Source organism: Anabrus simplex, chromosome 9 (genome assembly GCF_040414725.1).
Source record: "Anabrus simplex isolate iqAnaSimp1 chromosome 9, ASM4041472v1, whole genome shotgun sequence".
In the NCBI taxonomy this organism is placed as follows: Eukaryota; Metazoa; Arthropoda; class Insecta; order Orthoptera; family Tettigoniidae; genus Anabrus; species Anabrus simplex.
Window position 1 is genome coordinate 54613540 of NC_090273.1, and position 23275 is coordinate 54636814.

The window sequence follows — 23275 nt, forward strand, 5'->3', positions numbered from 1 at the left end:
ATTGCCTCCCTTCAACAAAGAATTCACTTTTTGCCTAAGGTCTAATAAATATTCTTTGATTTTCTCTACTGTAATACATTTGGTTGAAAGAACTGGAAATCATACTACATCTAACAGAAAATTATCAGTACAGTCTCCTAATGTCAAAAAGCTTATTGTTTCTACATCAACACTTCTTCCACCTTACTGATTTGTACACAACATAAACAATGCTGAACTGTCTGCACAGACACAGATAGGTAGAATACTGATACACTTGACTGTTTGCCCTGCATCATGAGTATGAATTATGCTATCTGTGGTCAAATATGAAAATGTCAAAATATTTATGGACAGTTCTGTAGTTGCATCTATAATATTTCAATTCTAAGGTGTAAATCATTGTGTGTTTATTCTCCAGTTAATTTCCTAGTCTTGATGTTCTTTATTCATATTCTTGGATCCTTCATCTTACCCATATCATCTCAAATTTATAATTACTACTGAATCTGGTTTTTAGTGAAAATCGTCAACAAGTTTATTTCTCAGGTCCATGATAACACGCAATCAGTATCTGAGATGGTATCCAATTCAGAAAATGTCACAGATGAAGGAACATCAGAATCACAGTGTTTTGTAGATGGAGTAGATGGGAATACAAAACCTGAAGAAAGAGAAAGGAAACCAGATGAATTACATGCATTTGAGCTAGTGACTTCTGAACCTAAGTCAGAACTTGGACCTAAGGTGAGAATGTTGAAGTTGTTTATAATTTCAAGTTTATCATGTAATAAACAATACATTAATTTTATTACTATGCCTTTTTTCTGTGGGATCTTGCATACGTTTCTTCCTAGAAAGACGTATTTTTAAAATTAAAAGAATATTTATGGTCTCTTCTCACAATATTGTATATAACTACACAAAAAATATAATGCCAGCTACTGCAACAATTGACAGTGGCGCAGTGTTTTGTGGATAGAGTAGAAGATGGGCATACAAAACCTGAAGAAAGAGAGTGGGAATGAGAAAGATATACTCTCAGTTCTTCTTCTTCTTATTATTATTATTATTCTTTCTCTCTGTTTCTGTTTCCAATTCTCTCCTTGGTAGGATTATGAATAGAGGACCTCCATCATTGTCACACTTTTCCTGCTGCCAATATTTCTCCTATCTTTCCTCCTCTCTCTAGTCTCCTCCACTGTTTCCATCTGCCTCTTTTGAGGCCTTCACTGCAGTCTCTTTTCTGTTGGTGTCTCTACAAATACTTTCTTTGAAACTTGGTCTTCTCCCATTCATATCATGTGTCCATATCATTTCAGCTTGCTTTTATCTTGTCCTTAGTTTTTAAACTCCAAACCTCTTTCTAATCCCTTCATTTCTGATTCTAGTTTTTCTTGTCTTTCCTGTGATTCCTGTAAGGAATTTCATCTTGGCTGCCTGAATTTTACTCTCATCCATCTTATTTTGTTGTTGTCTGCATACCTGTTGCATATATCAATATCGGTTCATAGTAGGTCAAATACAGAACTTGTTTGCACTTTCCTGGAACTTCCCAATTCTACAGCATACCCCTCATACTCTGGTAGAAGCCATTTGCTTGTTGTACTCACTTTCCAGTCTCTCCATCATCGGGGATCCCTTTTCCTTCCTTCCTGATGTCTATAAATGCCATCAACAAATATTTTGCAATCTCCCATATTTTCTGTATCATTTCCCTTAGTGTGAGTTCCAGGTCAAATGTTGATCTGATTCTCTCAGAGCCATATTATTGTTCTTCCATTTTCTTTCCTAATTTCATCCTTAATCTTCCTTCCATTATCTATATGTTAAAATTGTGTATAACTTATTTGAGATATTAAGTTATTGGTTTAATAGATTAATTATTGTTTGTACCTGTTTTCTTTGATATGAGGATAATCATATCCTTCTTGAAATTGCATGACTGTTTGTTACCTGTACCTAATGACAAGAAATAATTCCAGGTGACTTGTTTCAGTTTTATTTGATTACCTGCCTGGTGGCCATGATTGGTAAGGCGTTGAAATCTAAATGGTCTGACACTGTGGTTAGCTGGTTCGAGTCCCATTGATAAAAAAAATTCCCCATCAGAATGTTGGCTGGCAGGGTAGGAGAGGTAATGGTGTACAATTTCTAATCAATAGATTGCGTGCCAAAAGCCTGGATTAAATTCCAAACATCTCTGCAGTGCTCATATATACTGAGGGCATGTGACGCTGTTGATGGTGATTTGTCCATCGGATGGGGACATTAAACCTTAAGCAGACCCCTTGGTGCTATCTGACAGGAGTAGGCTATGTGCTGGCTCCAGGTTTCATCCTCTCACTTCCTACTATTATATATCACATCATTAATTTCATCTAATTGACTCCTCTGATGAGGTTGACGTCAGGAAGGACATACCGTCATAAAAAGCCACCATGACAGATTTATCTCACCTTATACCCGACCCCATAGAGAAATGGAACAAGGGTTGGACAAACAGTTTTCTGTCAAATTCTTGTACTAACATTGTATATGTAATCTTCATCAACAGTGAGATGGACTGTCCACTAGAAGCAACATATTATGTACACAAGTTGCCCTAAAATGCAGCAGTATAGCTCATACTGTGTTAAAAATGGAGATAAAACATCTGCAGAACTAGATAACATACATTAGCTTACTTCACATTTTTCCCTATATTGTAGTGTCTCAACTACACTGTGAGAGCAGTAGCACATTTATAATTCCTTGACTGATATGACATGGTGTGAGAATGTTATCTGATCTTCAAGGGAAGTGAAGTGTTAATCTGACATTTATGGAGCTATTATCATTGATTAACAGAACAATCCATGTGCTTACAGACATAATTCTATGTATTTTTTCATTCTGTGCATTTGAACTACATTGGTATATGGTGCTTTTTCCCTGGCAGTATGTAACTGTCACTCTTTCCCTTTCTTATTCTCAACAAAGTGTGGTGACATGTCAGGAATAGTTGGAGAGTTTTAGCCATGTTACAGAAATCGATTCCTACAGGGAACCTGAAATATTTATCCCGAATGAGTAAATTTATAATACCAGTATAATTGGTTCATTATTGGACATTATAAATTTTCCACCTAACTCGTTCCTGTAGTGATATTATGAGTTTTTGCCATCCTCATTGATTTTTACCCAGCTGCAAAGCCTTGGATAAGAACTTTCCAACAATTGTCCTTATCTAAGCAATCCATCTCATAAGTGCTCACCTTTGAAGTATCCCTCTCACTACCTTCCCTTCTAGCACCATCTTCTCCATGGCTTCCTTCCTTCTTGAATTATGTCCAGAGTACGGTATCTGAAGAATGCTTGGTTGATATCCTCAAGAAGGGTCCGGATACTCCGTACTGGACACACACAGAACTCGACAGTAGACTCACATATCCAACGCTTCTATCTTCTTCCTGTCAGCTGTCTTAACAGTCATTGTCTCAGCAATTGTAAATGTAAGTAAGAAACATCAGCACATTTACCAGCTTCAGTTTTATATTCCAGTATTTTGTATTCCAATCCCTCCATATCTTACTGAGGTAAGCAGTCACCACGTGGGCAGGGCCAGGTATATTTTTGTCTCATCTGAGCAGCCTCTGTTGTTTGAAATTAGAGTTCTGAGGTAGATCTCCAAAATGTCTCAAACTCAGCTACTCCACTCATGCATGGCAGGTTGTTGTTTACCCTATAATGACTTTTGTCTAGCTCTTGTTCATCTCAGGGTTATACTCTGCTCATTTTTGGAAGTTGATCCATAATTAGGGCCTACATGTTTTTATAATGGGAGTATCATCAGTGTACGCAGTATCAATGCCTTTGTCCTTATGTTTTAAAAAACTTGTGATTTATTGACAGCAGAATGTATTATTATAAAAATTCCAGCAGGTGGTACATTGTTCACTAATTGAATTTTCATTTCTAATTATTCATAAGTTGGCACCCTGTTTTTCTGTTCCTTAGGGTCCATAGGTCAGTATGCAACTGAGAACAGAGAATTGTGTTCAATTCCGATGATTTCCAGTATCAAATATATATCAGTTCTGTATCTGCTCTGCAACAGGCAGATGTTGGCAGGTGTTTGTGTGACTTTTGAACTAATCTAAGTTAAAGCAATGCAATAATAGTTAAAAAAATATAGTTACTTTATGTCAATGAGCTTCTTATAATTGGTGAACCTGAAATTAGAAAGTTAGCACGCATATTCTGTTTAAATGAAAGACGAGCAGTTCTTGTTTTGTGTGAATATCTTCAAAGTCCTGGATGTACCACTTTCTCTAAGGCACACTCTGTACACAATTGCAGTGTCTTTCAGCTCATACAGTACTTTCACTTGGAGTTCAGGAACAACTCCTGCACCAAAACTCATCAAGAACTTCCTCTCATTCAGTTCAACCGTAAAAGAACTGTGAACTCATGACTGCTCTGAGGTTATTATTCTGCAGCTGATACCAAAAGCAAAACTTAATCAAGAGACGATGGGGGTATATCAGAGTATATGTTAAAAATCTTGAAAATACTATAATAAGATCTTTCTGGTGGATACCGGCCCTTTATTTCCCTCAGGAATATAGCACTGATGATACATATAGTAATACAGTAAATATCAAAAGTAACAAACTTGTATTTCTGCTGATATATTAATATGAAAGAAGAATAATATAAAATATAAACATTCTGAATTCAAAATTTGACTCTATTATAAGCTAACTATTCACAATTCTAGACATTTCATACTGCTCCCCGTGGGGACTACCTCTCACACAAAACTGTAGCAGTTGAAATAGTCATAAAGTTTGCTTCCAAGCTAAGTTATGGAATTACAAGATTACTGCAATGCAATTTTGTGTAAAACTGTGCAGGACTTACATTGTAGCACTCATCATTACTGGCCATTTTTGTGTTTTCATGTGTGCATTAAAAGAAAGTTTTATCATATGTATATCTTTCAATCTCTTGCTCCCTCTTTTGTTGTATTGAATCAGTCTTAAACTTGTTCATAATAGCATTAATGATTTATGGTTTGGAGAAAAAATGGAATAAATAAATACTTTTAAATTGCAGATAATTGACAGTGACCCTGAATTCAAAGAAGAGGACTTTGGACAAACTCTTTCAATTGAGTAAGTGTGGAACGAAATTTTTATAAACTCTCTTACTAATTTGCCACATCAGTAGATCAGGAAATTGTTTTGTATTTTCCTTCATATATTCTCGTGGCTGCAATAGTTAAAGCAAATGTTATAGCATGATATAAAATAGCATGCTAAACTGCCATCAGACCTGCTTGTTGTATGGACTTGTAATCCAAGAAAGAATTCATATCACCCACCGTCAATAAGATGAAAGTGTCCTTTAAATTCATCCATTCTGATCCTTCAAAAATTGTTCAAGATGGTTTAAAGTTTCTAAATACAGCATCTATCAATATTTAATGCTCAGAGTTATAGGGATGATAGAAGAGACAGAAACATATATTTTTGATTACATAACCATGTTCAAAAACCAACAATTGAAGTACATTTTCAAGTGGTTGAGAATGAAACTATTGCAAGTCAGTTTAATTGCAACCTCAAAAATCTGTTCAAATGTGTGCCTTCCTGCCATTGCCCATCATACACATTCAAAGATCTCAGTCACAAATTCTTCTTTTGGATTCAGTTGGAGTATTGTACACTCTCTTGCTCTGTTCTAAATGAACGTATATGTACTGTGTGTTGTCACAGCTCAAGCATTGCTTTCTAACATCATGACAAGTTTAACAGAATACGTAATATATTCGTGGTTTTGACAAAAGAGAGTCATAATTATACCCTTACAATACAGCTTCTGATGTTGGCAGTCAGATAACTGCATGGGACAGTTGTCTCGCTCTGCTCTCCCGTCTGCATTTGGCTTGCAACGTCAAAAGAGGACGGAGATTTTAAAAATATTTTATTTTTAATGCATACTCAGTAAAATGATTCTGATTATGTTTTTAGCACTTTTCATTCAGTCAAAGCTTCCCATCCTCCTTTTAGATCCATGGCATTGGCGGAGTTAAAACTTGTTTTGTTTCTGATTGTAAATTTTATCGTTAGTTCCCTTTATTTCAATTTTATTCATTACACATTATAATTTTACATAAACATTAACATTGAATTACAATTTTTTTACATACATTAATTTGCATGTGATAAGTCAACAGTTGCTTTTAGATGTTCTTCTGCGTGTGAGAAGTTTCGAAGCAGGGAAAGGTGCATAATGTTACATTTCATTCCTTACAACACATTTATGTATGCTTCCTCTTTTACTGCACTTTGAATACAATAAAAGTTCTGTACGTACTCCACTCAACAGGAAGATGAGTCCTGCTGTTAATCTCGAGGGAAGATCAGATTTCTTTACTCCACCAGATTGTATTTTTTTCAATATTGTATTTTTCAAGTATTTCCTGAATGATTCCCATTTGGAACTTGGCATAACTTATTTTCTTTGCAAATCTGTTGTAGAGGCAATACAAGTTGGAAAGTGTGATATCCTTTAGACGAATAAACAGCTTGCGGTACCACTTAGAAGATTTTCTTATGCTTTCCAACTTCTTCATTATCATATCACTTCTGTTTGCAGATCCCATCGATTTGTTGCAATCTACGACTGAGAAAGGTTTCAACTGTTTCTTGGTGGTATTATGATGTACGTTTGAGGTTTCCACCATTTCTGCACAGTGAAATGTTGAGAGCATCCAAACTTCTTTCTTCTTGCACCATTTTAGTGTCGACAGTAGTCCTAATGAGCTCGCCTTTCTTCAGCTTTTCTGCCATTGTAGGCATACCTTTTCTATTATTTCTCACTGTACCACAAGCATTGGCTGCCCTGTCATACAGCTAATATAACAAGGCGGGGCTTGAGTACCAGTTGTCCCGATAGAGAGTGTGTATATTCCATAAATATAGCTCCATCAATGTAGCAGCAATGTCCCCAGAGATGCCCATGTCACATTTCTTTACGTCCAAAGCTGAGCTGCAATAAATAATGAAATCTAATATCGAATTGGTCGCAACAACACAAATAACAAATATCTTGATTCTGAAGCAGCTTCTTTTAGCGGGAATATATTGCTTAAATGTTAGTCTGCATCATGCTCAGTATTCTGGAGAATTTTTATACTCATTTGGAGCAATACTTCAATCTGAACTATAACATTAATGAAATTTCTGAAAAACCCAATGTCCTCTTGATGTAATCATTCCCATATATGAGAAATATCAAATTAAAGAAGAGCGCAACATTAAGCCCACCTGCTTATACCTACCTACCCACCTGCCCCTCCTTACTTGTGCTTTCCCCATTCCCTTGCCCTTACGAATTAGCCTGTGCTCTCTCCCGACAGTTTGGTGTCAGTTTCCATGCCGTTCGCACATCAGATCCCAAGCACTTGGGGATAAGTCTCATGCAACCGCATGTTCTTTCTTTTTGTCTTTTCCCTCCCATCTTTTCAAATTCACACTTTTAAATTTTATTTCTATCTTTCTTCAGACATTTACTTCACACTGAATTCATATAGACGATTCATGTCATCAGACCAAAGGGCCCACTTATTCAACTTGTGTGAATGTCCCCTTCAGCCCCACAGTAATTCATAAATGTACATTTTATTCACTAAGGCACAATTTATTGGAACAAAAACATTCCTTACATGCATGTTGTCCAACTGACATCAAGATAAATCAAGACCCATGAATATATTAATCTTTAGCATCATAGATAATAGTTTTATTGTGTTCATTTCACCTTGTTTTTAATTTATTGTCTTACATTCATCTACATAGCTTTTATGTAATGAGACTAGTATTTCCAACAGGGGATACGGTGTTCCCAACCCCATTAGACTTTGGATGTATGAGTGGTTTAATATATCAGCCTAACTAAGACTCATATGTACTTAAATATGTCTTTATGTCAACAAACTCCAGACATGCCATATTGGTTACTGTATCTGCAGGATATTCTTTTTCACTTTTGGTTTTTATGGCTGAGGATGAGCCAAGTTAATAAGGGTTTGAAACTAGTCCCAGTTTTAATAAAATATAGTAACATTTCATCAATGGTATTGAAAAGGTGACCTTCCTCACCATTGATAGTGATCAGTTTTCAATACAGATCCATAATAAAACTTATTACCTATCTTTTAGTCTGCCCTTGAATAAAAGAAAACTTTCATTGATGCACAAGTTTTCGAAAGGATAGAAATATTCCTTATATTTCTCTCTAAAATGTTTGATTACAGGGTGTACTTTATACAGTCATTGTTATGAGACGCTTCATTGTTGGAAAATGGAGATATCTTAAAATATTCCAAAACTGGTCTTGAGGTAGCAGTCTAGAAAAAAATTGGTGTTGGAAGTATTGGGTTCTCAGTCCAATATTCTGACGTGCTCAGTTTTTTACCCTGCTCATAATACATATCGTGGAAATTAAGATGTAAATGTCACTCACACATCCTTCATTCCTTCTAGACCCTCCCCAGAATTCCACCTGCAGCCACCTTCTGAGAAAAGTATCTTTTAGTCTCCCCGCACAGAAGAGTTCTTGTACTTGTGTTAAAAAGCAACTGAAAGAAACTTAATGTGCTAGCATTGTCCACTAAACTTTTAGACCGGAATTACATGCATCAAACTTGTGTTTCTTCTGTTTCATATTCTCCTTTTTCTAATTCAGTTTTCTGCTCAATGATTCAGGTGCCTGATTTTCATCCACACTATATTCATCTTCAGTTGAATCATCAAAGTAGGTCAATATTTAGAAAACGAAGCAGTAGCTGGAGTAGAAAACAAGCCTGAAGTAGGTGTGATTGAAGTCATTTCATCACCAGAATGAAGTGATAAATCACTATCATTGTCATCTTTGAAGTCAGTACCGAACATCAGGGCAGTATGTCTTTCCTCCATCATCAGGCCTTTCACAGTTTCAAAGCAATTGAAAGCTAAGTCAAAATGCATAAGGAAGTCAGCACTACGCGCAAAGTGAGTAGCATACCGGGCATATTGTTTTTGCCTTTGAACTGGTTACTCCTGTCTTCTGCTGACCATAGCCATAACTGTAGACTTCCAAGACAGCCACAAGAGACCTCCAAAGGCGAACTTCCCTAGCAGTGTATTACACCCTTCCCGCGTCCAGGTAGGTCAACATAAAAGAATTCTCTAACCAGCTTCCCAGGGGTTCTTGCAGTTGCGATGTAGTTTAATTTTTATCGTGGGATCTGAAGAAGACTTTGATGTATCAAAGTTACTCATTTTCAACCTACCACTTTGTTCATTACCTTTTTTATTATTTCTTATCTCTCCGATGGACGTCTCCATGCGACTCATCAGTGGTGGCATTCAGTCATTGAGAAGCTTAGCTACTATACCTTATTCTACTATGACACTTATAAATAAATCATCAAGTGAAATTTTCTTAAACTAATATTATTTATTAACAAATAAATATGTATAGAAATGAGTAAACAATTAAACCAGAAGAGAAAAATAATGATGATATTTCCAAATGCTTATTCTACAATAAAAAGCCTTCTTACTGTCATCTTCAGCGTATGGATATTCAGATTAAACCCTTTACTTATCTCATAAGTAATATCTCAGCATAGCCTACCCTTTTAAACACATCTCTTACTTAAAAATAGAAATATGATATTTACACTGACTTTGAGTCATACATGTTCCAACATAAGTGCCTTATAAATGATCTAAATTTTAAGTACATAATCTTCTTAACCCTCTACTGCATGAATTATTTTTCGTTTACGTTTGGTGAAGAAAATTTCAAGCTTTAATGTTCAACATACGCTCAGTGGTTTAGATATACCAGCAATTCTTAACTGGGCCTAATAGCTTAACACTCGTATGTGAAGTGGATTGCCATATTGGAATATATATACGATTTTCCACGATTTTACGCTAAGCTTTTAACATTCAAAGACCGAACATTACTGCCTACTGGCCATGGGTACGTATTGCAGGGCGCAAGTATACTTGCACGACCTTAGGTCGGTAATGTCTTTGAGGTTGAGCCAGAGGTACTCCTGAAGCCTGTGGTAATAAGATGGGGTGGGCCCACGTAAAATAAACGGTGGTTGGTTCGCGTGGATGTTGACGGGCTGTTTTGTCTTATGTTAAAAAAAACAAGTCATCACTGGGATATGTGTTTAATTGACTGTACAGTTGAAGGTGTGCCATAAAACTACCTCTGTCTATAATATTTATCCATTTACACAGGTGAAAAGTTATTTGTTGCCCAATGGCAACAGTATGCAGTAGAGGGTTAAGCTGGGTTTCAACCAACATTCATTCTTAACTATCAATCTGAATCAGAATCCCATCATGGAATTTTATTATTTATGCTTCGGAAAATGGGATAAGTTTCTTGTAACATGCAGCTCAAATCTCACTACTATAAATCTGCTAGGCCTATATTTAATTTCAATATTATATCTACATTTCATATTTTTAATTTATGCATAATGTTAACAGAATCAAATATGTCACATCTAACTCATTTACTGCTTTTGTGCCATTATGTTGCATTAAAACTTTCAATAAACCAAGATATATTACATTACAAAATCACGTATTCTCTCTTTTATGCCACTAGTCTAAGTCATTTCGTAGCTCTCAACCCTGATTTGGTACATCATGAGGATTGCAACTCCGTATCATAACCTATCCATATCATAACCTAGTATAACAACATTTGTTTACAGTATTCAGGTTACCAAGTGACTACACTCTAATATATTAATTAATATTTCAACTTGAGTACATTGGAATTGTGAAAGGATCCCTATTCTCTAAGCCATTTCTTCTTAATTACGACAACGTACACCTCTTGATGTACTTCATATTCCATATTTCACTTCATTCAATTCTTCTACCTTATAAATATTGCACTTCATATCATATTTCTTCTTAATATCAATTCCACATTGCAAGAATATTTCCCTCGCCGTATCATTTGCTTCTGTTTTCCTTCATAACAATATAGGATCCATCACTTCTTAATAGCTTATAACCTTTACCCTGTCTGATAATGTTACTCTTACATAAACAGCCTTATTTAATACAACCTCTATGATACTCCTTACTGACATCAATATTAACCTAGGCTATGATTTTGGATCTACACATGTTCTCGTAATGCTCTCCTACCATATCAAATCTTTCATTTATACTACGGTCACTTCTTACTTCATTATACATCGATTATCCCATATGTTAATCATGAGAACTAGGCATGTCAAAGAAGTTGATTTCGTCAATCACAACAAGCACATTGATTATTTCACACTTTAAAAAAAAACACAATTAACTCTACCAAACTACATAAATATCTTAAAATATCAAGAAACTTATCTCATTTCCTCAGTGGTGTTGGGATGGACTAGTCTGCATCGTAACTGCCAGTGAATCTTGTGCCTGGCAGCTGCTCGGCTGTTGTCATCTGTGCCCTCGGCTCATCCTAGGTTAGGTCAGGCAGCTCCGAGTAATCCATTTCCCCCATGCAGTTAAAACTTCTCCATGACTCTTGGCTTGTTCATGAAAATACAATAGACAAGTTGAATCAGACAATACATCTTATTTAAATCTTCTCTATAGCAATCTTTCAATTGATGATAAATGTTAGCCCTGTATAATCGAATCTGGCCTCTAACTCCTTTTATATGATTATCTTCTCAACTAGTTCTGTAATTGACTAATGACGGTGTAGATTTATCTCCTTTCTATGGACTACTTTATAGTTTATCTTTAATTTTACTCTTTTGCTTTTATGTGCGGCGATTGTGTAGGCGTAACATGCTCTACTCTTCTCTCAGTTGTATTTTTTGTCGGAAAGCATGTTCCTACTTCTTCTCTGCGACTGGATATCGCTAACTTGGCAATCTCCACTTCTCAGTACGTTTCCAGAAACGTATTCTCTCTTCTTTCTGCAGTATTATAGTATACTTTTATTATCTTGGCTGAATTATGAGTGAACACTTGGATTGCCAAAAAGGTAGTAGTTCAGGTTTTTTTACTCTTGTCCCATCTTAACAATCACCAATGATTCTATGTATTGTGCTATCCTGCTAATCTGGATTTCAATGACCTTGCATGTTTATTTACTCTGTTTGATGCCACGCCAGCCATTGTATTTAATTTGATCTGACCAGTATTTCTACTTTAGGGATACCATCATGGTAAAGTATCATAGCAAAATGGGAAACAGCCAAAAGACATGCAACTTCTATAGTAATTGACTGGCTATGAGGCATGGCTCTACCATGACTGCTACAGGAGTCAACTGGAGTGGAGAGTTTAATAGACTGAATACTTTCCTGCAACCAGGGAGTTAGTTTGAATAACCCGATATTTGCAGGCTATCTGACTTCCCAGCAGTTGTTTAGACAAGTCAGGTTCCTTTGTGGGCTATACGTAACATAGAGTTATTTTTTAAATGCTTTCTTTTTAATTGAAAAGGATTATAGCTTTTTGAAGGCTAAAATCATAGAGCACCTCCTGATTTATCTCTCATCTGTGTAAGCATCACTGATCAATGTTATTTTCCTTTTAATGCAGAAGAAATCTGCAATTTCATGTAATTGCACTCAATTGCTCAATAAACTGGTTGCATTTTCTTTTATAGGAATGATCAACTTGCACCTTCCGATTCACTAAAGGCGTCCATCAGTTTGAACCAGCGTAAATGTCCTTACTGTGAAGAAGTGTTTGATAACCCATCAGATATAGAGTCGCATATAGTATGTTGTCACCCAGGGCAGAAACGACATCCCTGCTTTTTGTGTGTAGCGGTCTTTCGACGTCAAGTTGATCTTTATGAACATTATAGGACACATAGCGGCAACAGCCGTCTGAAATGTCCGTTGTGCAATAAGTCCTTCTGCAGTGGAACAACATTGAAAGCACATGTAGTAGCTTTGCATCCTGCTCAAAAGACTTTCTCTTGTTCAATATGTCGCCGAGTTTTCGCCAATCAGACTGATGCTGATGAACACAGAAAAATTCACACGAAAGAAAGTGTATTTAAATGCCCAGTGTGTAAGAGAGTTGTCAGCACAAAAGAGAATTTGATGAGACATTTTGCTTCACATTCTTTGACAAGACCATTTTGTTGCTCTGTGTGTAATAAGGGATTTGCATACAAAATTTCATTAGATATTCACGCAAGGTGTCATTCTGGAAATGGACCTTATACCTGCTCTATATGTTCCAAGAGCTTTACACAGAAAGGGACCTTAAATCTTCATCAGTTGACTCATACGGGCGAGAAGCCTCATAAATGTTCCAAGTGTGGCAAAAGTTTCAGGCAGCGCGCTCATCTTATAGGTCATATGTTGGTTCACAGTGGTGAGAGACCTTATACTTGCAATCAATGTGGGAAAGCTTTCCAGGTTCGCACTGCTTTAAGGAAACATGCTGTAACTCATTCAAAACGATTGTTAGATTGTTATAATTGCAACAGTAGCATAGCATATCCAGACTCTTCGCTAGAACACATTAAAAATCAGGTTCGGACAGCTTTACAGAAAAATGCTGTAACTCGTTCAGAAGGACTATTGGATTGCTATAATTTCAAAGGTAAGAGATGACTTCCTAATCGTTGTTTTTTAATAGTATATTCTCTTTAACAAGGGCTAAACTGTTTTCAATTGCTCTCCTGATAAATGATGTAATTAACTCAATATCTATTGTGTACTTAGCATAATTTGTTTATTGCAATTGTACTTTCCTTCTAGATGGAAATGGTGATAATTCTGTCATGAAATCCAAACCAAATGAGGATCGTGAATATATGGTGAGCTCATTTCATACTCTTCTTATGCTTTTAGTCATGTTAATGTGATTTGTCTTAACCCAAGGCTACTGATTACCCAGTAACCGAATTTAAATCTTGTGCCCCTCTAAATTAAACTGCCTGCTATTTTTGCAAAACATACTGCAGCCATTTATTTGAAATGTTGACTGGGGAAGAAAACTAGTATGCCTACTTCCAGCAGTATAACACCACTGCCCATACAGCTCATCAGTTAATGCACACATGAGAACAGGTGTTGTATAAGCGAATAATTAGTCATGAAGTTTGGTCCCTCATTTCCCTGATATAATTGTTAGTGATTTATATTTGTGCAGAACATTAAAACAGAAAGTGTACAAGAACAGTCCATATACTCTTAAGCCCTGGAGAATGAAATCAGGTGACCGATACATGAAAGTTTAGATGAGATACAATGAGCAATAAGGAATATTTTATACCGAGTTAACATTTATATTGAGAATAATGGGCATCATTTTGGCAGGTCTTTTTTTTACAATTTGCCTTATATCGCACAGGCACAGATGGGCCAGGTCCACCTTGACAACCCCTTTCTACCTTTCCTTTCATTCCTATCTTCTCTTCTCCCCATCTTTGGTATTGTCTTAAGGAGACAATGGGACAGGAAAGACCTAGGAATGGGAAGGAGGCAGCCACAGTCTTATTTAAGGTACAGCCCCAGCATTTGTCTGGCGTGAAAATGAGAAGCCAAGGAAAACCCTCTTCAGGGCTGCTGACAGTGGGATTTGAACATACTGTCTCCCAAATATTGGATTCTGGTCACACTTAACCAACTGCAGCTATCGAGCTCAGTTTGAGTGGTGCTTTGATGAAAGGTAAAATCTACATTAGTTTTCAGTCTCATTCATTATTAACTCAAGCTAGTATTTAGGCCTACCATAACGAAAATTAATGCCCGCCTGCACTGCTACACCTTACTGTTAAATTTAGCAGTGGATTGCAGGCAGTCTGTTCCTCTGATGTCCCCTGCATAATGTGGTAACTTTTCACAGCCTCTTCTTGCATATTCACTATTTCAAGGCATAGTGAACAGAAGGGTGTGCAGCTTAGGGAATATTGCTGTTAGCTCTAAGATTTAAAATAAACAAAGTATAGTGGTTGAGGCAGTAACAAGCATGAGAATAGGACTGCTATATTCCTCAACTATTGACAGAACCTTAAATATAGGAGGTAATACAGGCGTAGCCAACCTACAAGCAAAAATATAAGAGCCTGCCTTGTCATCCAAAGTGAATGAGATTAAGCATTCATTGATTAATTCTTGATCATTAAGAAGGCTTTCAGGTCTTGAATTTCTTTAGTGTAAATCCAAGAAATGGCCTGATTAGAAGAAGAAAACAGATCCTGATGGGAAGTGGTTGTGCGAAGATTTATATAGGCATTAAATGTAGTGGTGAAGTGAATTTCCAGCCCTGGTCTTTACGTTGTTTGGTGCTGCACAATTAATCAAGTGCTAGAGACAAACTTATTTGATATAGGAATGTGTGTCCACAAAGTTATGTGTTGTACTAGAGGATGTTCACAAAGCTATTTCAAGTGCTGTTGACTACCTCACGTGCCTTAATTTCTTCCTCTGGAGGCATTTCAAGCAGCTTATTTAGGAGACACCCAATAAACCAGACCTTGTCACAATAGTTGCTGTAGCCAATGGAACCCCTTCATGATACTGTAGGAATTTTTGTATGTGTATGACAATTTCTGCTTCGATGCTCTAATGCATGCATTGATGCTGGTGGTTGAACCTTCCAGCAAATTCCGCAATAAATAAATTATACAGCTTCTATCTTTATCTTCTCCTGAACTAACGGATTGAAAAGCATCCTATAGATCCAATGCCTGACTTCAGTGGACGTACATTCCTATCTGAAATAAGTTGCCTTGATGTTCTCTAGCTCCTGTATCAATTTATACAGATAGTTGTCCAATACTCTGTACAAGCCAAGATAGTTGACAACATCTGGAATGGATAGAAACAAGAAGCATCACATCTGAAAAGAAAGAATGCTCGCAAACAGTATGGCCTAAATAATAATAATAATAATAATAATAATAATAATAACAGCAAGTAGTAAAATGAACATAAAAAAAAGTTAGTATGTAGGCCTATACTCTAACATCAAAATCACAATATAACAATACAACCGTAAGAAAGTTTGACTGGAGGTGGGTTAAAGGCCCGATGACAAAAATATCCATTTCTCTGAAATTGCTTGTCATACTAGGTTGATTTTTCACATGATGTTTTCTCCAAAATGTCTTAAGTTTTAAATAAGAAGTGGTCTTCAAACAATTCACCCCTGAGGAGTTTTGACTGAGAGGTGATGTCCAATTACAAACATATTTATTTCTCACAAACCATTTGACAAACAAAGTTGAAATTTTGTATGATTGTTGCTGCTGTATATCTTAAGTTAGATTTCAAATAACAAGTGGTCTTGAAACAATATATTCCTAACTGGTTTTGACTGAGCTTTGGGGCCTGATGACAAAAATATTAATTTCTCCAAAACCATTTGACTATAAGGTTGACACTTCACACGATGATTGCTCCTGTACATTGTACCTAAGAAGTGGTCTTAAAAACAACACACCCTTCATGAGTTTTAACTTAAGGTGAGTTCTGATGACATAAATATTACCCTTTTGACACAGAATGTTAAAATTTAACATGATGGTTGCTCCTATATATTTTAGATTTTACACAATAACAGGTCTTATAACAATAAACTCCTGAGGAATTTTGGCTGGTGTGTGAAGATTTATGACAAAATTATTCATCCCTCCAAACCATTTGATGTATGAATTTACATTTTTTGCAAAACTTCTGATGTTGTAGGTGTCAAATATGATAAATTCAAAATATTTCACGTATATAAGGATTGGGACCATGTAGAAGTTGTTGAAGTTCTAAAACTAAGTCTTCACAACAGCCAAGGTATTTGACCAAATTTCTGATTTCTCTTCTTTATTGCCAAAATATTATTTGTAAAACTCAGGGTTTAACTGAAATAATTTTGAACATAGTACATGACTGGAGGAACATTTTTTTTTTGAGACTGTATACCATTAATGGTACCTACGTATTCTTGTGCATGCTGAAAATAATTTTTAAAGATTTGAACCTCTCAAATTACTAATAAAATTCCACAAGATTAATACATATACTAGGCCTAAATAATAATGGAGGTTTCATCTTGATTTTTTTCAGAGATCTGTGCTGCCCTCTATAAACATAAAATTCCATCTTAGATTTTAAATAACAAGTGATCTTAAAACAATACACTCCTAAGGGGTTCTGACTGGGGAGTGAGGTATGATGAGAAAAATGTGCATTTAAATGAAACCATTTGAATTACTAAGTTCAAATTTCAAAATATATCCTAGGTGTTAAATAACAGAAGGTTTGAAACAAATCTAACCCCTCAGAGATTTAAATGGGGGTTAAGATTAGAAAACAAATATATTCATTCCTTCCTCTGAAATGGTTTTAATGTACAAAGACAAAATTCCAAATAGAGGGTTACACTTTAAATCAGAGGTGTGAAATAGGAAATATTTTTAAATGTTCTGCTCCTGAAGTGTTAAATGGGGTTAGCTCCAGAAACCAAATTATTCATCTGTCCAAAACCGTTTGATGTCTAAATTTGTAATTTTATGAGGAGATTCTTCTTTTATGTCCTAGGTGTAAAATATTGTATACTTCAAAATATTTCTCTCCTAAGTGGTTTAGATCATGGTTGACTCTTAGAAACACAATATCCAATATTCTGAAACCATTTCAGGCACAAACTTAAAATTTTACATTAAGGGCGGTCTTCTACATCCACATCACCATCTTTATGGCCATCAAATGCAACCCGCTAGACTTAGGTCAAGGAAGAGTTTTTAAGAACAACCATACCACTTGTTGATACGCCAGAAAAATGAAGGCATGAACTGTGACAACAGCAAGTATGTAATTCATCCCTTAGTTTAAAGGAAGAACCTTCAGCAAGTTATCGTCCTCCGTATCCCGTCTAGAAGGTCCTCAGTCGACTGCAGACAGGTGTTTCAAAGTGCAGGTCTAACGTAGTTAGGTGGAGATATGTACCAAAGATACATGACCTGTCATTGTGGACTACTAAAGGATGAAGAATGCCTGGTTTGCCAGTATTTACCATCACCATGCACATAGGAAGATGTTTTCCAGGCCAATGATAAAGCTGTCCTTGTAGCCAAATATTGGAAAAGCATTATTTAGCAGTATATCTGGACATGGAAAATAAATTAATAAATAAATATATCCTAGATGTTATTAAATATCTAAAAACATTCATCCCCTAAAAAGAAGCATTCATTCCTCCATTATTGTTCAATGTACAAAATCAAAATTTCACAGGTTGATTGCTTTTATGTCATAGATGTTAAATAATGTAGGGTTTTAAATATTTCAGTTCTTCTGTACAGGTTTCAAATGAGTGTTAGATGAAAAAATAATAATTCCCCCCATAATCATGTGACGTACAAACTGAGGGTGTATTTTACAGGCTCAGCCAACAGTGGACTCTCCAAAATGTAAAACTCTGAACAAAAACTTTCAGTTTAAAGCTGTAGCAAAGCATGTGTACCTTGCTAGTATAATATAAAACAGCGTATTTTTGTCACATTTTTGGAGAAATGTATCAATGCTAACATCCAATGCTGATTTTTATTATGGGTATGGAGATCGTTCACAACAGTGTAAATCTTATTCTCAAACTCTTATTTAAGTAGATTTCCAGTGAGGCTGTCTGTTAAATAATCAAGGCAAATATCACTGTGAAGATGTTGCAAATGAAAGGGTAAGTGTTTGATATGGAGGAAAAGTCTCACAGAGTAAGGTGATTACAGACGGGAAACAGACGTCAGCATCGCAAAGAAATTTGGTGTATCACACTCAATGATTTCTATAATTTGGAATGACAGAGAGAACATCTCATTTATTAGCCAGGACTGTGTGCAACATTATTGATCAATTTACATTGTTGCTACTTCTTTCCTCACTAACTATTTTTTATTTTGCTGGCTTATTTTCGCTGTAACTGCAGTGTAAACATTAAAAGAGATATTTCAATCAATCAATCAATCAATCAATACTGATCTGCATTTAGGGCAGTCACCCAGTGACAGATTCCCTATCCTTTGTTTTCCTAGTCTTTAAAAGTAGATGCCACTCAAACCTATTTGTCTACTAATCTCATTCCATGCCATCTCTCTGCTGACAGCTTGGAACATACCACTTAGTCAAGAAGCTCATCTTCTTTCCCCCAAGTCTTCCCAGTCCAAACTTTGAAACATTTCTGTAAAACTACTCTTTTGTCGGAAATCACCCAGAACAAGTCGAGCTGTTTTTCTTTGGATTTTTTCCAGTTCTTGAATCAAATAATCCTGGTGAGGGTCCCATACACTGGAACCATACTTTAGTTGGGGTCTTGCCAGAGACTTATATGCCCTCTCCTTTACATCATTACTACAGCCTCTAAATACTCTCATGACCGTGTGCAGAGATCTTTATTTACAATCCCATTTATGTGATTACCCCAATGAAGATCTTTCCTTATATTAACACGTAGGTACATGCATTGATCTGCATAAGGAACTTTCACCCCATCAACTCAGTAATTAAAATTGAGTGGACTTTTCCTATTAATGAAACTCACAACCTGACTTTTAACCCCATTCATCATCATACCATTGCCTGCTGTCCATCTCGCAACATTATCAAAGTCATTTTGCAGTTACTCACAATCTTGTAAGTTATTTATTACTCTATGCAGAATAACATTATCTGCAAAAATCCTCATCTCTGATTCCAATTCTTTACTCATAGCATTTATATTAATAATAAAATATAAAGGTCCAATAATACTGCCTTGAGGAATTCGCCTCTTAATTATTACAGGGTCAGTTAAAGCTTCACCTACTCTGATTCTCTGAGATCTGTTTTCTAGAAATATAGCATCCCATTCAATCTACTCTTTTGTGTAGTCCAGTTGCACTCATTTTTGCCAGTAATCTCAGTCCTACTCTACAAATACTGCATTGCAAATACAATACTTATATGTTTTTTGAAGTTGTAAATTTAATCTGTTAACTAACCACATAAGTGCGCAGCGTAAAACTTACAGGTATAAGAGATATTATATTTTTAGAAATAAGAAAGAAGGACCGGCTTGTGCGACTATCACGTATAATGTCCTTTGATTGGGGGTCCGTTTGCAGTCGTTATAACCAGTTTCAACTGTAGTATATTCCTTATCCTCTGGACAGTTTCTGCAAACCTTTTACACGTTTGCAGCCTAACAAGGTAAACCAGCCGTTGTATATTGAGATAATGGAACAAACTTTATGGGGGTCTCCAATGCTTTCAACAGTTTAAACTGGGCAAAAATAGCCTAATATAAGCATTGTGGAATGCATTAATTGTATGAGGGGGGATCAAATATAAACAGAATTTTATTTCTTATTTACATTTATTGAAAACAAGGCAATTACATTGTATTTTTCCACGTAGTTTCCTGCTTTGGAAATGTATTTGTCCTTGCATATGGGCAGCTGAGTGATGGGCAGTGTGAGACTATGTCTCGAGATTTCTCGGGATTTCTCGAGACTAGCGCAGACACTATTTCTCGCGAGAAATTTCGAGAGATCTCGAGAGCGTTGTCCCCGCATTGTGTGGTGAGCAGCGTGTCGTAGGCCTAGAGGTTGTCGGAGCTGAATGTTGTTTGTGCTGAGTATGCAAATAGCCAACCACGGGCCTTCTCCATTTCGTAAATACGTGTCAACAAGCGACTAGGGCGTTCATTTCTACCGAGGTCTATTTTGACGCAGTATAACATAATTATAAAGGATACGCATTCTGGCATTTTATGCACTGGTAGGTACACGAATGAGTGGTTTACGTACAGAACCTTACGGCTACTGTAGGTATACGTACGTAACTAGATACTAGAGGCGTGCATTATTCAAACTCGAGACGAGGCAAGCTGCGCCTCGCTGCATATGCAACCACCATTACGCATGAGTGGAATGTGTAATTTAAAATGCTCCGGTTTGCTCAAATTCTTTCGACAGATAAGTGCACATTTTTATCAGACCCAGTAGCGGCGACAAAGGGGGTCGAGGGGAGGCAGATATTCCCCCCCCCCCGCACTTTGTGGAGAAAAAATTATTCCATTTTAGCCGTCTGAAACTAGGAATATAGGAGTAATTTTTTATAAAAGCACTTTGAACAAGCCCTGTTTTCTTATCAGCTAATTATTTACTTTATTTAATTATTATTAGCGGAAATACGCACAAAATGTCGCTCGTCACGGCTAACTGATTTGCATAGCGCCACAGCAAGTACAGTAGTGGGGACTTTGCATATGCTCTGAAAAAGGGTACCAGGGGTATAAATTTTTTGCCAACATCATGGATACTGAAGTACGATTCAACGACTTGCCGCGCACATTCGTCCGTCTAGCAGTCTCTTTACTGTCTATTAGTTTCTCAGTGTATAGGCTTAGTCAAACACTAAATGATTTTAATTGTATAATCACGCCGTACTTTTATTTAATTGTAATAGATGTATATATTGTTCTTTGGTGAAATTTTTATTGTATAGTCTATTATTGAATCAGAATCTCAAATTATTGCCACACTTAAGTTGGTAAAACATTTACCTCTCTGTGGAAATTAGCTCAGAGAGCATAAATAATTCCCACTTTGGAGGATTTTTTTTCAGTGTATATGCATACACCACGCCGTCTTCCTCCCCTCCCCCCCCCCGCCCGCTATAACCCACTAACCCATGTACTTTTTGTTGTCTGTACATTTTTGCCCCCCTCCCCCCACTTTTAATTCCCAATCGACGCTACTGATCAGACCCCACATTCAATAACATATGACCACTGCTTGTGCTTATCGATATTTTGGTGACGAAGGAAATGAAATGTCGTAAGGCTTTTAGTGCCGGGATATCCCAGGACGGGTTCGGCTCGCCAGGTGCAGGTCTTTCTATTTGACTCCTGTAGGCGACCTGCGCGTCGTGATGAGGATGAAATTATGATGAAAACAACACATATTCCCAGCCCCCGTGCCATTGGAATTAACCAATTAAGGATAAAAACCCCGCCCCGGTCGGGAATCAAACCCGGGACCCTCTGAACCGAAGGCCAGTACGCTGACCGTTCAGCCAACGAGTCGGACGACGAAGGAAATAATTCCTTATAATGCTATAGAGTATTCCCGTCACAATTAGGTACTTCGATATGTGACGGTGCAATGTGAAATTGAACTAGTTTTACGCAACAACTTGTAGACGATGTCCGAAACGCAACGCATGTCGTGGATGTCGGTTATTATGAAGAGATGTCACATAGCACAGCCCGCTGTGTTTCTGGTCCATGAGAAGTAAAATACGTCGGCAGAAATACCTTTGGGATGATCCGGCACTTACAAACGCATAATATCAATGAAGAGGAATCGTCACAGAACACCTCCGGTCCGGTCTGAATCACAAGAAGCTACCCTGCCGACAACTATTGTGAGGCATCCAGGTAGGTTTACATCCTAATAACAGTTATTAACAAATTATACGGGTTATTCAACTAAGAATTCCACCTGAAATAACTCGTGAACAGTTTAAGATAGGCCCTACTATAATTCTGTCTTCACTTTCGTTAATGCTATTAAGGAACTCATAGTTCAACATGTAGTGTTTTCCTAAGCTTTTGACAAAATTTATCGTCACACACGTTTCCATATGAGAACTATTGATGATAACTATCATGCTTACACTCGTAGTTACTGGGACGTCGCGTCGCACAGCTCGCAGCACATGAGAATCGGTCTCGAGAGCGTTGCCCATCACCCCTATTGAAAGAATTGGAGCAAAGTCGGACATTTTAGATTACACGTTCCACGCATGTGTAACGGGGGTTGCATATGTAGCAAAGCACATCTTTCCCCGTGTCAAGTTCGAATAATGCACGCCTCTAGTATCCAAATAGATGTACATCCTACAGTTATTCACAAATTATGCAGGGTTATTCAGCTAAGATGTCCACCTCAAATGAGCCGTGAACAGTATAAGATACTGATATCCGGTTTTCACTTTCATTAGTGGTATTAAGGGGTTCATAGTTGAACATGCAGTACTTTCCCTGACTTTTGACAAAAAGTATTGGCTCACACGTTTTCATATGAGAACGCACGGCTTGCACTACAGGAGGATCGGTCTCGAGATTCTCGCGAGAGTCTCGAGATCTGCGACGTCAGTCTCGAGAGTCTCGAGCGAGAGCGTTGCCCATCACTAGGGCAGCTTTCTGATGCCCTCATCGTAAAAAGAACAGCTCTTTGTCACCAGCGAGTTGCGCACGAAGTCTTCCAC

The 23275-nt window shown here is 36.8% G+C and overlaps 1 protein-coding gene and 1 long non-coding RNA gene across 2 annotated transcripts in view; both read left to right on the forward strand.

Annotated features, from left to right (window-relative positions):
* The first annotated feature begins 587 nt into the window (after positions 1-587).
* Positions 588-13054, forward strand: LOC137502190 (uncharacterized). The gene is made up of 3 exons (XR_011018710.1): positions 588-726; positions 5080-5138; positions 12676-13054. It is a non-coding gene; the product is annotated as an uncharacterized lncRNA (long non-coding RNA).
* A 327-nt stretch (positions 13055-13381) lies between these two features.
* The window catches only part of LOC136880856 (zinc finger protein 724), a 65511-nt gene continuing 55617 nt past the window's right edge, over positions 13382-23275 (forward strand). Inside the window, exons 1-2 of the mRNA XM_067153397.2 lie at positions 13382-13628; positions 13787-13845. Coding sequence (XP_067009498.2) covers positions 13382-13628; positions 13787-13845 — 306 coding nt within the window. The remainder of the gene's footprint in view (positions 13629-13786; positions 13846-23275) is intronic.